Source organism: Alexandromys fortis, unplaced genomic scaffold (assembly GCF_014885135.2).
Source record: "Alexandromys fortis isolate MF-2015 unplaced genomic scaffold, M_Fortis_MF-2015_v1.1 scaffold_38, whole genome shotgun sequence".
NCBI classification, from domain to species: domain Eukaryota; kingdom Metazoa; phylum Chordata; class Mammalia; order Rodentia; family Cricetidae; genus Alexandromys; species Alexandromys fortis.
The window spans coordinates 12,809,018-12,826,136 of NW_026067916.1; the positions used below are offsets into that span (position 1 = coordinate 12,809,018).

At 42.4% G+C, this 17,119-nt stretch overlaps 1 protein-coding gene across 1 annotated transcript in view; it reads right to left on the reverse strand.

The window, feature by feature from the left end:
- The window catches only part of Reln (reelin), a 420,580-nt gene that overhangs the window by 226,205 nt on the left and 177,256 nt on the right, over positions 1 to 17,119 (reverse strand). The window contains exon 4 of the mRNA XM_050139698.1: positions 11,848 to 11,918. Within this exon, the coding sequence (XP_049995655.1) occupies positions 11,848 to 11,918 (71 nt within the window). The remainder of the gene's footprint in view (positions 1 to 11,847; positions 11,919 to 17,119) is intronic.

The following is a 17,119-nucleotide window of genomic DNA, read 5'->3' on the forward strand; positions in this document are numbered from 1 at the left end:
CACACCACACAGCTAGGGGCTTTTTTGCCCTGCAGGGTTAAAAAAAAACATGCTAAGTCAGTTATGGTGGCGCACGCCTTTAATCCTGGTACTCAGGAGGCAGAGGCAGGTGGATCTCTGTGAGTTTGGGGGCAGCCTGGTCTACAGAGTGAGTTTCGGGACAGCCAGGGCTGCAGAGAAACCCTGTCTCATAGGACTCTGCCCAGTTCACACTGCTGACAGTCGTTTCTACCCTGCCTCATAATGATTTCCAAACTTGAGGAGATGTCAATTCACTACCTAAATATAAGAGTTCATGATACAGACACTCAAAAGTCTTCTCTAATTTCCAAAGAAAGCTGTCAACTAGATATGAAAAATCCACTTCTCCTACAAGGGGCAGTAGATCAGCTATGCCAGACTAAGAATCCAGAATTAACAGTATTTTAAAATGAGACCGGTTCTGTCATGTGGCTTCAGCTTCACATATGTAATGCATACTGAAGACATTTGTGTGGGTTTTTAGAAAGCAGATTTTAAGATAGGCATGCTTGCCCTTAATCCCAGCACTTGGGAGGTAGAGACAGGTGAATCTCTGAGTTTGAGACCAGATCTACAGAGTGAGTTCCAGGACAGCCAAGGATACACAGAGAAATCCGTCTTGAAAAACTGCATGCACGTGAGTGTGCTTGCGCACGTGCACACACACAAACACACATACACAGACACACACACACACACACACGGAAGATTCTATGGAGAGCACCATGATTAAATTTATTAGAGGCATTTGTGAAACTCTTACAAACTGAAAGATAAATACATTTAAAGATTTTGTGTTTTGTATTGATTCTTATCGATTAAATTGTAAGTGATCCACAAAGGCTGCCTGAATTACTAACTCTGATTGAAGGTTTTCTCCACACAAAAGAAATGTTTGCCCAATATCCAAAATCACAGAGAGACTACGGCACCCTGACGTATGTTCTCCCACATCACAGTGCATAAGAACAGGCTGAACGGGGAGCTTCAGGGAAGAGGAGTGAAAGGATCTGTGTTGAACTGCATTTGTTCCTGCTGGTCTTGAGGCAAGGTCTCATTCTATAGTCCAACGTGGCCTAGAGCTCACTGTGTAGCCCACTACGGCCTCAAATTTAGAGTAATCAAACATTAGGATTACTGGTGTCTGCTACAGCAATCGGCTTGATTTAGAAACTTCCAAACTAGGAACGTGTAAGTGTAGGGAAAGAGGCTTAGTGTGGCAAGTGCTTGCTGAACGAGTGTGGGATCTGAGTTCGGCTCCCTGGCAGCCCTATGAGAAGCCAAAGGTGGTGGTGGACAATTGTAATCTCAGCACCAGAAGGCAAAGAGAGGCAGACCCCTGCTCCAGAAGGCAGAGACAGGCAGAGCCCGTACCCACTGCACCGCTAGTGCAGCTGAAACAGCGTGCACCAGAAGGCAGAGACAGGCAGAGCCCGTACCCACTGCACCGCTAGTGCAGCTGAAACAGTGTGCACCAGAGGGCAGAGACAGGCAGAGTCCGGTACCCACTGCACCGTCAATGCAGCTGAAACAGCGTGCACCAGAAGGCAGAGACAGGCAGACCCCGGTACCCACTGCACGGCCAGTGCAGCTGAAACGGTGCGCTCCAGGCTCAGTGAGAGACCTGATCTTAAAAGGAAAGGTGAAGAACGAGGAAGTATGACGACCCCCGTGGGTCTCTGGCCTCCACACCCACGCACAAGCCACTCGCACGTGCACAAACATAAAGTAGAAACGTATTGATGTTATACGGTTCCTCATGAGAATCGATGTTAGATGCTAACTTGTAAGTCCCAGTGTTATCTAAACGGTCTATGAAACCTTAAATATCAGTCATAGCGTCTTCCGTTACATTAAATAATACTACAGCTGCCTTTCGTCTTGTTATATCCCTACAAATTTCATATTAACAATACTGGGTTGATAAAAATTAAAAAAAATTATTTGCACATAGTATTGACATATACACACACTTTGTATCAAAGTTAGATAAACTCTCCTAAAAATGAACAAGTTTTGTCAATATGTGAATATAAAGGAAAAGGAGCTTTTTGGATACTCACTCTAATTTTGAAGACTTTTAAGACATTAAGGTCAGATAGGCACGTGATACTACTTCTAACAGCAAATTTATAAAACCTTAAGAAGCCAGATATTCTAATACTTAAAATGTGCTCTGCATATAAAATATATACCAGATTTTTGAGTGTTAGCACAGAGAAAAACAAAACGTCTTACTAATAATTTTATATTGTTTATAATATATTGAAATGTTTAATATTTTACATATTACTAAATTACTACTAAATTAACTACTTTATTTTTGTTTCTTGCACGTGGCCACCGTAGATTTAACATAGGGCTTACATTCTATGTCCACTGTACAAGGCTGAATAAGAGTTAGGAAGAAACTCTATACTGGGTATCCATTAGAGACTACTGCCACTCATAGGTGGGAAAGAAACTGAGCCACTCACTGCGGAATGAAAATCAAGAACTGAAATTTGTTCCTAGTCCTTTAAAGCTTGGGCCTCCCAGGACCTCACACAATAAGAGTATCTAGGCTTACTAGGGAAAACGAGATTGTACGTGCTCTCCTCCTAAAAACCCTATTTCCTGTCAGTGGCTTGTTTCAGAAGGAAGCTTTAAGGTCAACACGTGGCTCAGAAACAATGTAGCTCTAACAGATTTCAGCTGACTTCCTGGGTGTAGTATTCACTCAGAAACAATGTAGCTCTAACAAATTTCAGCTGACTTCCTGGGTGTAGTATTCAGTTCAATGAAGACTTCAGTTCTTCGAGAAGAAAAATAATATCTGAAATTGAGCTGTCTGTTCACGTCACTGAGTGCTTAAGACCGTATTTGAATCAGGTAGATAATATACACTTGCACACACACATACACACACACACACACACACACACACACACACACACATGGCAATTCACACAAATACAGGCACTAGGCTACCAGAGCTTAACCTCTTAAATAATTTTGAAATTCAAAGGCCCTAGGTAGTTTGGTCTCATGTATCTTTTCCCCTAATTTGAAATTCTAATGTATTAAATTTCCAAAGCTAAATATGACAAATTAGACATGGTCTGTGAAGTTAGTATTTAATGAGCTATGATCCGAGACTTTCATCTCCCCAGGAATAATTTCTTTATTACTTTTTGTATTTTATTGCAATAAAGCACCATTTGACCTTCAAGTATGATAATTAAACTTCCAAAAATGTTATAAATTTAGAGTGAAAATAGTTCTCCCTGTATTCAGGAAATAGTTATGATCAATATAAAAGATTACTTAATATTTAAAGCAGCTAAATTATACACAGAATCCTACAGTATTAGCAATTATTTTTCTCTTCCCTGCCCCTCTCATCCCTCACTTCAATTTGATTTGTGTTTTACAGAAGCTTATCCTCTTTCATATATAAACTAAATTTAAAAGGACCAGACCAAAAATATATCCTTATGACTTAGAGAACTCTTTCAGGTAAGACCAGTTCTTTTATGAGCTGTCAATAACAGGGCCCCAATGACTAAACCTTGAGACTTATTGTCCTGCCAAGCTCATGCACACATATTTTTGGAGAAACAGTCACACAGTTTAAAAAAAAAAATTGCTCATGATATGAACAACATTTTTTGAGTAAAAAATAAGAGTATAAAGTAATATACCATAGGAGTTCATGATGCATTATTTTAAAATGTTGCTGTGTAATTTAAAAATTTTGAGACCTTTGAGAACTAAAAAAATATAGTTCTTGTTCACGGAATAGAGGAAAGTCAGTAGTAAGTTAGCCTGAAGGTCAAGAACATGTGATCAGTATTTATTTATTTTTTTTATTTTTATATTTTTTACAATGTTATAGTAAAAGTTGAATATTCATTATCATTTTATTTTTTTAAATTTATTTATTTCTTTATTGATTAATTAAAGATTTCTGTCTCTTCCCCACCGCCGCCTCCCCTTTCCCTCCCCCTCCCCCAATCAAGTCCCCCTCCCTTGTCAGCCCAAAGAGCAATCAGGGTTCCCTGCCCTGTGGGAAGTCCAAGGACCACCCACCTCCATCCAGGTCTAGTAAGGTGAGCATCCACGAAACTGCCTAGGCTCCCACGAAACCAATAGGTACAGTAGGATCAAAAACCCATTGCCATTGTTCTTGAGGTCTCAGTAGTCCTCATTGTCCACTATGTTCAGCGAGACCGGTTTTAACCCGGGCTTTTTCAGACCCAGGCCAGCTGGCCTTGGTGAGTTCCCGATAGAACATCCCCCTTGTCTCAGTGTATGGGTGCACCCCTCGCGGTCCTGAGTTCCTTGCTTGTGCTCTCTCTCCTTCTGCTTCTGATTTGGACCTTGAGATTTCAGTCCGGTGCTCCATTGTGGGTCTCTGTCTCTGTCTCCTTTCATCGCCTGATGAAGGTTAATATTCAGGAGGAAGCCTATATGATTTTCTTTGGGTTCTCCTTCTTATTTAGCTTCTCTAAGAACCCGAATTATAGGCTCAATGTCCTTTATTTATGGCTAGAAACCAAATATGAGTGAGTACATCCCATGTTCCTCTTTTTGGGTCTGGCTTACCTCACTCAGGATAGTGATCAGTATTTAAATAACATTCTGAGATTGGAACAACCAGGAGAAAGGCAAGGGAGGATGGAAGGAAGTGGAGATGAAGTGGGGGACAGTAAGAGGAAGAAGGGGAGCAGAGGGAAAGAGAAGTGGGGCGGTCTGGAGAAGACCTTGAAAGGCAGATGGAGCTGGGAGACTGGGGTCACTTACATGACAAATCCAATTTGTGTCAGGAGATAAATCAACTGGTGGAAATGACTGAACCCAAACCATGGCTGTAGTTATGAACAAAACAAAGGCTGCTTTAAGAGGTACTGAGGAGATTAAATAAGGAGATCTCAAACACACTGGAATAAGCGTGGAAGACAGACATGAATGAGCAAAAGATGTTCCGTGGGCTCCTGCTTAGTGTTTGGGGTGATTACTAAAACAGACCTGCAATAAAAAGATGTAGCATTCAAAGAAAGTAAAGTCCAGTGTAGAACCAAGTTGAAGGTACTAGAATAGCATTTAAACGGACATCGCCTATGGTGGCTCATCACGATCGTCAATAGAGAAGACGCGGAACCCGAGGGCATCTTGTTTCTGGGCACGGCATGTCTGTGAAGGGTCTTCCAGATTGGGCAAACTTAAGTGGGAAGACCTAACGTTAAGGCAGGTGGCACCGCTCCATGGCTGGGCTCCCTAGACTATACAGAAATGAAAAAGTGAGCTGAGCATTGGGCTTTGTGGTTGGGGATATACCGTAAGCAGCTGCTTGACAGTCCTGCCTCCATCCTTTCCCCACCATGATGGTTTGCAACCCCAAACTGTGAGCAGAGCTGAGAAGACTCTTAAGATGGTGCTGTCAGCTACTTTGTCACAGTGACAAGAAAAGTGACTAAAGCACGCTTACAAGTAAGAGCAACAACTGGCACTCACCAAGACGCCAGCCCCCATGCCAGACTTTGATGACATTTAATCCCTTCACTCTATTCCTTTCGGATACAACCTAGAAGACCAAGCCCTTAGCCTTTAGATGACTCGGAAAACAAACATTGTAATTCTTTCCATGTAACTAACAAGGGCATGGAGACTCAGAAAAGCTTCCTAGCTACACAGTAGCGGAACAGGAACTCAAATGCAGAGAGTCACGTTCCATGTTCTCAACCATTTTGTCTTATTGGCTCTGAGTCAGCACTAAAAAAATGAACAGAGATCAGAGAAGAAAACCAGAGGTGGGAGGACACCAAGAACCATAAGAAGTTTAGGAATGGAATCTCTTGCAGCATCTGCGTGAACGCTGTGGTGGGAAGGAACCATGAAAAAACTACAGCGAGGAGGCAAGAGAAGTAGGGCCCTGGACTGGCCGGGTTCCTAGTTCGTTAGTGGAATCCTGGCGGGTCAGGCAGCAGGGTTAGGAGTGGATCCGGAGGACATATGGTGTTCCTTACAGAAGCTGGAGTCTGAGGGAGAAACCCCCTCAGAAGGATGCATGCAACAGTGAAATCCCTGTCCCAAAGAACGATGGTCTCGGCATTTTAAACATCACCAGGGAGGGGACTTTTGAAGAGTAAGAGAAAGAAAGGCTGAGCAAGGGCCTCCGAGGAGACTGGAAGACAGCCTTCCAGTGACTGTTTTTCTATATACATATTTTGATTTTTCAGTTGTGGGTTTGAAGTAGTATCTATCTACTACAAACCATCTTAGGACAGGGTGTGACTCTCTCATATTGTCACACAATTCCCTCTGGTCTGGTTACAGCACCACACACGCCTACCAAAGACAGAGCACAATTTATGCTAATTGATATGAATACGTTACAATGCCTAAAAACTTATGAAAAACTATATTCATTTGTTATAGGCTCAAGTGTATCTTTATACATACATCAAAATAAGAATGAATTAACAAGTCGTACGAAATAATACTTCACAAGGAAAAACGAAAATGTGATTGATGTATGTTGACAGCAATTTCTCTCCTAAGTAATTATATATACTCAAATCTAGGCTCTGTCCTTTAAAATATGAGGGAGTCAAGCAGATTATATAGCAGTTTGAGTGGAAAGCTGGCTCTACGGGCATTCAGAGGCAGCCAATGTCAAGTTCCTTTCTGGCATAAATCTTGGTGTTTTGACTTTTAGACCAGATAAAGCTGTCAAGTGGGAATGTATACAGCCCCCAGAACTGCAGAGAAGGCTGTTTACACCCCTGTTCAATCACCTTGAAAGAAATAGCATCTATCTAAAACACCCCTTTCCAGGGAACATAAAAAGTAGCCGGAACCCACCCAGGGACACTAGCAAGAAGTTTTACTGTGACCATATGAGGAAGTTCTGCCATTCCCCTTAATCTTGCCAGTCTTGGATCACTCAGGGACACTGTATCTGTCAGAGCCCCAGGAGGGCCTCAGTTCTTCCCTCTACTGGGTATTTTCTCAGACCTTGAAGCAGGACATGCTACTGGATGGCTTCCCCAGCCTCCAATCCAGCCCTCTTTGTGTGTAAATCACAAGCCTGGGGATGCCAGCAACACAAGTTGTAGCTGCTAAAGTGAAAATCAAGCTACAAAACAGCCACGGGGAAACAGATGTCTTTGACAAGCAAATTTTTAACAGGGGAACATTCCAGTGAATTACTTTCCCCCTCAGCAACGAAACTAGGTAAGGTGACCCACAGTTCTGACTCATACTGCGAAAGAAGACTGGTTTAATAAAGATTTTGCATTTAAGGTTTTTGGAAAAAATACTTATTGATTTAAGCTACTGAATAACAAGGGTATAGCCAAGGAAGACTCTGGTAGATATGACCTACAAATGATGCTTAAAATATCACTGATCGACTGACTGAACTGAACATTGCCTGAACTGACCCCTGGGCATTGGGCTGACCACCAATATTAGCTTGGCCACTGAAATACACCTGACCCTGACCTCGTACAGGGACACAAGTTCTAAGGTTTTATCCTTCATCTCTCTGATCTCTCAGCATTTCCCCTGATATTTGACTCCAGACTTTAATTATGAGGACCTATCAGAACCTGTGCTACAGGTACATTTGAAGTTTTTGAGGAATACATCTAAGTGTGATACCCTGCTTACTTTACGGGTTTGATTATTCAACTCTTGCATCCTTTCTCTCTCACAGTTGACATTTTCACAATCCTTAACACAAATGATTTAAAAATGAAAGGATTTGATGTCTGGATGAAACAATAGAGCCCATGACCATAGCCGAGCGCCCATAGTGAGCATTTCCTCACAGACTACCAGGGTAGCAGAAGGCAAAGCTGCTCGAGCTTCTCCAAATCAGATGTAAGTCTGAACTCTCCTTCCAATACGAAGCATTTCCTGTTTTAGCCGCTGCCACCAAGCCAACCACAGAGGATCCCTGCACGGTTTATAAATGGCATGCACCCTTTGGGGGCACCACAGGGTATGCCTGTGGTCAGACCACTGAACCTGACAACTGGCCTTGCTAAATAATCAGTGTGCATGATTGAAGAAGGTATGCCAAAAAGCCCAGAGGCCAGCGGACGCACACCTAACACCGTGATTCTCCCTGCTCCATTCCTGGCCGTGATTTGTGTGCAAAACTGTTCCAGCAGTGGCCATGCTGACCTACTCACGTCTGCTTCACGTTGGACACTTGATTTATAATCCTATAAAGAATAAATTTTTTTCCTTGAGTTTTCAGAGGGTTTTGGCAATGGTGACTGTTTTTATTCAGGCTCATATAATTCATGTGAATTTTCAAAATTGATTTTTTTTAAAATAAAAATCTTCTTGGAAGTAGATGTGGTGGCATAAGAAGGCAATCACACACTTGGGCGGCGGAGACAGGGGATCAGGCAAGCTTAAGGATATTCTGGGCTAGGTAGCAAGTATGAATTTTATGTAATTCATATTATTTTATGATTCCATCTCTTTCTTGATTGTCCAATAATAATTCTTAGGGAGAACTGGTCTACTCCACTTCCTTTGGAGTTTTTAGCCCATTCTAAATTTTCATCTTTATGGAAGCACTCCAAACAGCACTTCACTACCATTTTTTGTCTTTAAAATCTTAGTGACAGTTTGGGAAGTCTCTTGGATAGGCATATGCTAATTCCTTGGCTCCTCCTTGGGTTTGTGCTCCAGTATTACCTTTTCCTGAGACCCTCCTGATCTGGGACCATCCTTTCCCCTGCCTGTTCCTCTGTTCCTTGACATACCTCATGACCTACCCTAGCAAAGCCAGCACCCACGGTAGGCACTCGATAATCTTGGAGAGGACTGGTAGACATTTATGTTCTGTTTATTGCCAGTGAATGAACATGGGCATCTTCTAGTCTAAACAATGGTGAGTATATAGTCTATACACACACACACACATACATCCCCCAACAGCAGGGGTAGCTCAGCAGCTTCTCCAGGGCAGAGATGAGGATACACTCAAGCCTGTTGTCTGGACCACGACTACTGGAAGAACTCAGCTGCAGAGTGTTTCCTGTTACTTCCAGAACCTCTGCTTATAAGACAAAATAAAAATACCAAGGTGTGATCTAAGGCAACTCATTGGAAATGAAACGGAGATCTGTGAACAATTTTCACATTTATTTGCATGTATGATGAATGTGATGTGTGTGTTCACGTATGTATACATGCATGTAACATATGCTGCATGCATGTGTGCATGCACGTATGTTCACATGGGCATAGTGACCAGAAGTCAGTGCCATGTGTCTTTTTTGATCACTTTCTCCTGGTTTTTGAGGCAGGGTCTCTCTCTGAGCTTGGAGTTGACCGATGCAGCTAGGTTGACCAGCTATCTCTGGAGATTGCCTGTCTCTGTCCTCCACCACCGCAGGGTTGGAGTTGTGGATGTATGCCATGCCTGGTTTAGTATGTGAGCGCTGAGATCTGAACTGAGGTCCTCACGCTTACAGGACAGGCACATTAGTGACTGAGCCATCTTCCCAGTGCTAACTAACAAATTGTTAGTAGACAGAACGTACAGTTTGCAAGCATATAGAGAGTGCTGTCTTGTGATAGCCAGCCAGTGGTCCACGGGAAAGGCTCCTCAGGAGAGGTAGCGAGTTCCCCATAGGAAATCCTATACACTGATCCTTCATCATCTATTGAGTGCATGCGTTAAGATGAGCATATTATGTATTAAAGGAAAAGAAACTGAGACATGATTCCTCTTTCCAAAGGCTTCCAGGTGGGAGACATGGACACTCAGAAGGTAATTAGGACACACGGAGACAGGCCTTGTTAAGAGTCAGGACAGTCAAGCACAGGAGCGACATAGGCACTCTGCATTTCTCTTCAGTTCCTGAGAAATAATTCAGTCCACCTGCTCAGAAGACGTACCCCTCCATCTTCAAAGGGCAAACCTCACAGTTATAATTTAGATGTAGGGAGAATTTGTGTTCTTTTCTTATCACTCAATTCATATAATTTCATTGTCAACTTTTAGAAAACACAGGCAAGCTGAAGAAGAAGAGAACCCTTCACACTCTCCCCTTACTGAAGAGCTCCTACTTGTTATCTGGGCAGCTGACCTTGCTGGAGCCTTTGCTCAGCAGGAGCCTTCCCAGGTGATTGCTGAGACTCCTCTAACCAGGAAGGTCACGCTATCCTTCCAACCACGGTTCCCTGACTGCAAAGGACTTGTATAGTCTTAAACCCGAGAAAGTAAATGATGGCTGGCTGGCTTCCTCTCTCTCCTCAGCCTTGAGAGAGAAGAATACTGACGTCTAGCAGCTGGTTTAGTCCTCGCAGCTGGGCCTTGGTGTCCTCTTGTGGGACATAAACAATCTCACAGACATCAGCTTCAGACAAGGCCACTGTGTGATCACAATGGATGGAGACAGAAACACCACAACTTTATTATTGCTTTCTCTCTCTTTTTCTCTTTCTCTCTCTCTCCCTCCCTCCCTTCCTTCCTCCTTCTTTCCCTCCTTCCCTCCCCCCCATCCCCTTTTGCATGAGTATCTGCAAGACTGAGTCAGCCAGAACAGAAGACATAGAAGGGCATCTGGTCAAGGAAAAAGGGATGATTTTGGGGTACACGGAGCACTGGACTTCTGGACTAAGGCTCCCTCACGCAGTTTTAAGGCAGGACTAAAGGGAGGGCGAGTGGGGTGGGGATGAGAACTGAGGGATTGTGAGTCCAGGCAGCCCCCAGGCAGCTGCTGGGACAGCATCTTCAGGACAGTCTTCTGAGGAAAGGAAGCAAGGCTGATGACCTGCCGGCATTCTGTTCTCAGACACCAGATACTTCTACGTTCTCAGTATTTCTGGCTCACAATGCAATCTTAAATTCTCTTGGTTCCAAGTGCCACAAAACAAAATCTGCTTTGTTTTAATTGCTTAATTTAATTAGAATCAATAAATTAGGATATATTATAGATGGAAGGCCCTGTGCTGTGGTATATAGGGAAGGGTATATCTTCCCTTCATAAACATACTAGATATTCTTTGTGTTATGCATAGAAAAACATTACATGCAAAAATATGTTATTTTATTTGAAGAAACCATGTTTTAATTAAAGGTACAAAGAACCAAAATAAACACAGGGTTTCCAGCACCAGCTACCTCCCTGGCAGCAGGAAGCCATCTCTCTCCCACCTTATCTTGGCTGCACCAATGCGATGTCTGTGGATTATGTGCTGCTGCAGAGCTCAGTGATGTCCTTCAGGTCCTGGCTCGATTTTTAACAACACCGTAGGGACCAGACGTAAATTATGTGCACACGCAATACTATGATATAAGATAGGTTTTTGCCCTCATTCATTCAGAATTTTTCCCATTAATATTCTTAGCTTTTTATTTAATTTAAAATAGTCTAACCCGATTATAATAGACTTACACTTTTGTACAGCATAAGAGAACTTAAATTTTAGGGACTGGCAAATGTGATTGGATGTAGCTTTTTTTTTTGACATTATATATTTTGCGTGATGTTGATGCTCCCTGCATTTATGGTATTCTGTTTTCAGTAAATATTTTCAAAATATGGAAAATATTTACATTATGATAGAGTTCCTGAGTTTGCCTATTAAGGCATATTTTTAAATATCTACATTGTTGAAAGTCATAGAAGAAATGTCAATATTTATCAGTAACGAATGAATGATGAGTAGGGATATGAGGTGGTCAATAATTCAGTTTTAAAGCATCGTGATAAAGGAACATTAATGAAACGGCAGCCCAGTCACAACACGTAGGACCTGCCGTGAGTAACTCAGATGGAACCAACAGGAACAGGGCCGCTATGTTCTTACCTCCTTGCTCACACAACTGCTGGGCTAGCGCATCTTTGAAAATCACCTGGCCCCTGTGTGTTGCGGTCGCCCTGGAAGTGAGGAGGAGAAGGTGAATTTTAATACTGTAATATAATTGATATTAAAGCGTTCTTAAAAATAATTGAAATCTGCAGAGACATTTTTAAACCAACAGTGCAAGTGAAAAACAATGAAGGCTTAAATGAAGGCTAGCTAGTCCCTTGGGCCAACTGTTATCTGCAGGTCTGACTTGATGAAGACATTGTAATATCTGATATTTTAGAGACAGCAGGTGTGGACAGAGCCTGGACAGAAAGAAGTATGAAAAGGAGACTTAATAAGGTCTCCATACATCGACACAAAATGTTTTGTAGAGTATCTTATCAGTGTGGGAGGCGGGTCCTCCAAGTACTTTTAAATTCTGAAATAATGGTCACCATAGCATGGAAAATTAAGGCAAAAAAATATTTTGAAGGAATATTTTCCATAAGTGAGGACTCTTCACAGCTTTTATAATTAAAAAAATCAGAATAAAATCCACCTTCCCCCCACCCACAGCATGTAATTCCCCATTTACAGGAGCCACGCATCTTCCTTCTAATCAGAAATAAGCATATGGAACACCGAGAGAACCCAGCACCCTGCAGCAGATCTGCTACCCCATGGCTATAATTGGAAATGTCTTATTAAAGGAAGAATTACTTGTTCTCTACATGTGAACTGTTTTCCTTCGGAAGAATGGTTTTGAGGTAAAATAGATTGTTTAAAATGAAATTAGAACAAATCTCACGATTCCTCGAGAAACTTGATTTTAGAAAAGAAGCCATACAAAATGCATTTACTGTCTAAAAACATATTCACATTAAATCACCCCAGGACAAAAACAACGTGATTCTGCCGACATCTGCTTGAGGTGGATTATAGACAACACACCGGGTAACTCCTGAGAGGGCAAACTTGGTCTTCTCATTACTCCTCCGTAGGACACCCTTTGGTCAATATCTCAGTCTGTGCTGGATTCAATAGCACCGCCGGGCTCCTGACATCCCCCCCCCCCCAATAGCACTGCCTCTGGCTCCACGTGGATGAACCCTCTCACTTCACGCTGTGGGGCTTCCTGATCTCTGCTCTCCATGGAATCATCCCTGTGCCCTAATGTCACTAATCAAGCTTCAACTATCTGGAAATCAAGATGGAACGGTCCATGCTGAAGTGTTAATAGGTGATACGGCTCCACACTAGCACACCACAGCGGTGCAACTATGAAAAGTGAACCTTAATTAACACACATGTGCACACTGGCAGAATAGAGGAAGTCATGGGTGTAGACATGGAGACAGAACCGGCGAGAAGGCTCGGTGGTAGTCTCCAACTCGCGGCGTGTGTGGCGCTTACAAGAGGAGGCCATTTATAAGGAGAAGCCATCTTTATCTGTGTGTATATGTTTATAAACACACATGTTTTCTTTACTTTCAGAAAGTTGAAGTGAGGCCTAAACATTTGGGCATTCCAAGTTATAAACTTATAGACCTATTCATCAGTAGAGGTTTTCTGTCCAGAGAGAAAGTGGTGACTTTATTCCCTCAGCCATTCTTCAAATCAATGGAACCCAGTGTTCCTGAGATCTGTTTCCCATCTACTTCTAACGGCAACGCTGCATCGTAATTGTAAAGACTTCGTGTGAAAAGATATTTCAGAAATCACCAACCAATGGGAAGACTGTTACAGCACACAGTGCTGAAGAGAACGGCTTTGTTCCACAATCCCAGAGAACTCAGACAACAATGCGAACACTAAGAGACGCTTACATAGATCTAATCTACATGGGAAGTAGAAAGTAGAAAAAGACAAGGTCTCCTGAGTAAATTGGGAGCATGGGGACCTTAGGGGGCGGTTGAAGCGGGGAGGAGAGAGGCAGGGAGGGGAGCAGAGAAAAATGTAGAGCTCAATAAAAATCAATTTAAAAAAATAGTTGGAGAAACCAGAGGGGAACAGGTGAAGCTCAGGGTGCAGGAAGGAAAAGACCACTTTGGAGAGACTGGAGAGGAGGAGAGGAGAGGGGCAAACTGGAAATTCTCTTAGCAGCGGAGACCTGATCCACTCTACCAAAGATCATCATGTGTCTGTGTATGAAGGAGATTGCCCAAACTGGAGTAACTGACAGGGAACCATCTATAATCAGAAACAAGTGTGTATAGCATTTGAACCATAATCAAAAAGTTTTAAAATCTGAAGACTTTATCCATATTGTGAAATTAGAATAACCTGAATAAGGTAAACTCGTGGTAACACTATTACACATGGCCATATCATTGCTTTTCTCTTTATAAAAAAACTTCACAATTTTATCACACACACACACACACACACACACACACACACACAGAGAGAGAGAGAGAGAGAGAGAGAGAGAGAGAGAGAGAGAGAGAGAGAGAATGGGTAGTTAGCATCTGGCCCTGTGTGCGCTCCATAAACAGGATGTGTCAAAGCGCTGAGGTGAGAGACCTGTCACAGAAGCTGCCCCTATCTCTGTTTCAAGTATGAAAAAGCACCGTGCTGTGTTACTCCATACTGTTCTTTCAGCTACTCAGCAACTCCAGAGCTGGGATTCAGTGACTTTACCCATAGGTTTATTTTGCAATATTGGCTCAATGTTTGAACAATTTTATAAGCATCTCAGCACATATAGCAGAACAATAGCTGAAGGGATCTTTGAGTTCATTTAGGTAAAACTTCTATTTTTCTTAAAGCTTTTTTTTTAAAAAAATAATTTGCCTTTAAATTATGTTAAACTGTTGCCGGGATGTAAAATAAAAAATAAAATGAAACAAAATAAGTTGGTTACAAATGCAATTTCCACACAAGAATATAAGGCACATTAGGTATACTCCTCCTAGCCCCTTCTCCCTCCTCTTCCTCATTCCCACCCCTACGGGTCTCCTTTGTTCTACTGGGTGGTTTTGCTTTTGTTTTCATGCATCCTATACATATATGGTTTTATTTTTCTACAGTCTGGGATCCAAAATTAAGAATAAAGATGAAGTATTTGTTATTTTCTGAGACTGACTTAATTCACTTAGAGTGAGGATCTTCTATCATTTCTGTTTTTCTGCAAACCTTGTAACTTCACTCTGTTCTGTGTGGCAAGAATTCCATTATGTTTATGAATGGTATTTTCCTTAGCTATTCTTCTGTTGATGAACATCTGGGTTGATTTCATAGATTAGCCACTGTGAATCATGGATCAAAATGTGAATAAAATATTGATGTGCGATGATCTCTGTGATATAAAGAATGCACACACACACACACACACACGCAACCCCCTTCCCAAATTAAATAACTGAGGTAACAAATGGGCTAATGAAATGGATGGACAGTTCTTAAACATCTAATTACCCAAGAAAGATGAAAAACCATTCAGTAGCACTTGGGCAGAGAAATGCAAGTGAAAACTACATGGTGACTCCGTGTTGCACCAGTCCACGAGGGTAAACACAGTGAGGGTCTGCAGGCTATGGTGTGGACACTACTCAGGGAAATGTTAACCAGTCCACTTTCTATGGCAGTCAGTGCAGACATTTCTCAGAGAACTTAAAGCAGACCTAACATATGAGCCGGCTGTATCTCTCCTGGGTATTTACCCCAACAAAGCCAAAACTCTTTTAGTAGTGACTCCCGTTCAGCAAATGCATATGAAATTCCAAGACAGAAAGCTTGAACTTCAAACTGTGTTTGAAGAATTAGCCTTCGTTTGACGTACCCTGCGTACTGAGTTCCCTATATCTTCCTGAGGCATTCTGGAAGCCACCAGTCTAGCCTAGCTCTCAACAGCACATTCAGAGGGAACCAGAAGGCTTATTGCAGGTCACACAGTCTGGCCTGGGCAGATGGGACCTGACGTCAGGTCTGTGGTTTTCAGTTCCTGCAGGAGTTCCTGCAGGAGTCTCCCTGGGAGCGGCAGGAGGGAGCAGGGAGTTCTCAGGGCACCGATCCGTCCAACTGGAGTCCCAGGACTAGTTAGTTCCAGAACTAAAGTTCTCATTAGCTACTGTGGTCTAGGAAATGGCTCAGTAATGAAAAACCGCCTTGAGGAACACTGCATGCCGCGTAATTATCCCAAGTTCTTTACTTCCGAAAAGCGAAACCCACAGCCACTGTTAAGTGGGCTGGTATACCACGGCTATTATTGTAACATTCACTAAGAATTAAGATTTGCAACCTGCTAAGCACTGTTGTTGGGCTCTCTATAAATCAACTCAATCCTGACAAGAGCCCTGTGAAGACTGTAAAATTCTTCTCGTTTTTCTGAGACATGGAACTAGTGATTACAAATGTCATAAAACTGGAGATGATGTCAGAATTTGAGCCCGGGCAGTCTGAGCGGTGAATCTTCTTTTGACTCAGATGACAATGTGGCAGTCTTCTATCTCTTGCTGAGGGAGCGCCTGCTTTCAGGTCTGACTTTAATATCACATCTGCTCTGACTTGGGCTCTACTCCAATCCTTTAGGACCTTTAATTTAATCTTCTGGATAATCCAGCTTATTTTCTAGTTCGAGTTAGAATCTTGGTGACACACCCAGCACCGACAGGAAATTCGCCTTTTAAAATACCAGTTCCGTGCATGGCATCCTAAACCTCTACCCCCAGCACTCAGAAAGCCAGAGCATATGAGGGCTGCAAGGTTCAGGCTAACCTGGGCTACACAGTGAGAGCTTGCCTCAAAGACAACAAACAAGCCAACACTATCATTAACACTTGCCTATTCTCCATTCTCAGCCACAGACAGACTCATGATAATCATGGGTGCCTTTCCTTCTTATAAACCTTCAGGACACTGGGGAGACATTTTCCCACAGAAATTTCCACCCTACAGTAGGAGTTCCAAGGTCCGTAATAAGCGAAAAACCAGGTGGCAAACACGCGTTTTGTCGCTTCATCCCAGGAGATGACCCCTCTACCCACCACAGGCCACTGCAGTCAGTGATATCAGGTCTACTCAGAACATGCTTAGATCTATAAAATTATTCATGATATGATAATCTGATTTCAAATAATTCATGGAAATGTATGTATCATAATATGGATGTGCACATACATTCACACACACACTCAAGAAATGTTCAAAGAATTAAAAAGCGCTGAGAGGCAGATCTTCTATTTTTAACCCACAAATTATTTTTAGGAATACATATCCCATATTTTTAAGAGTAGATACCCACGGGATACAGTGACAAGCCTTATTCAGTATCATAATTGCTATTTTATAT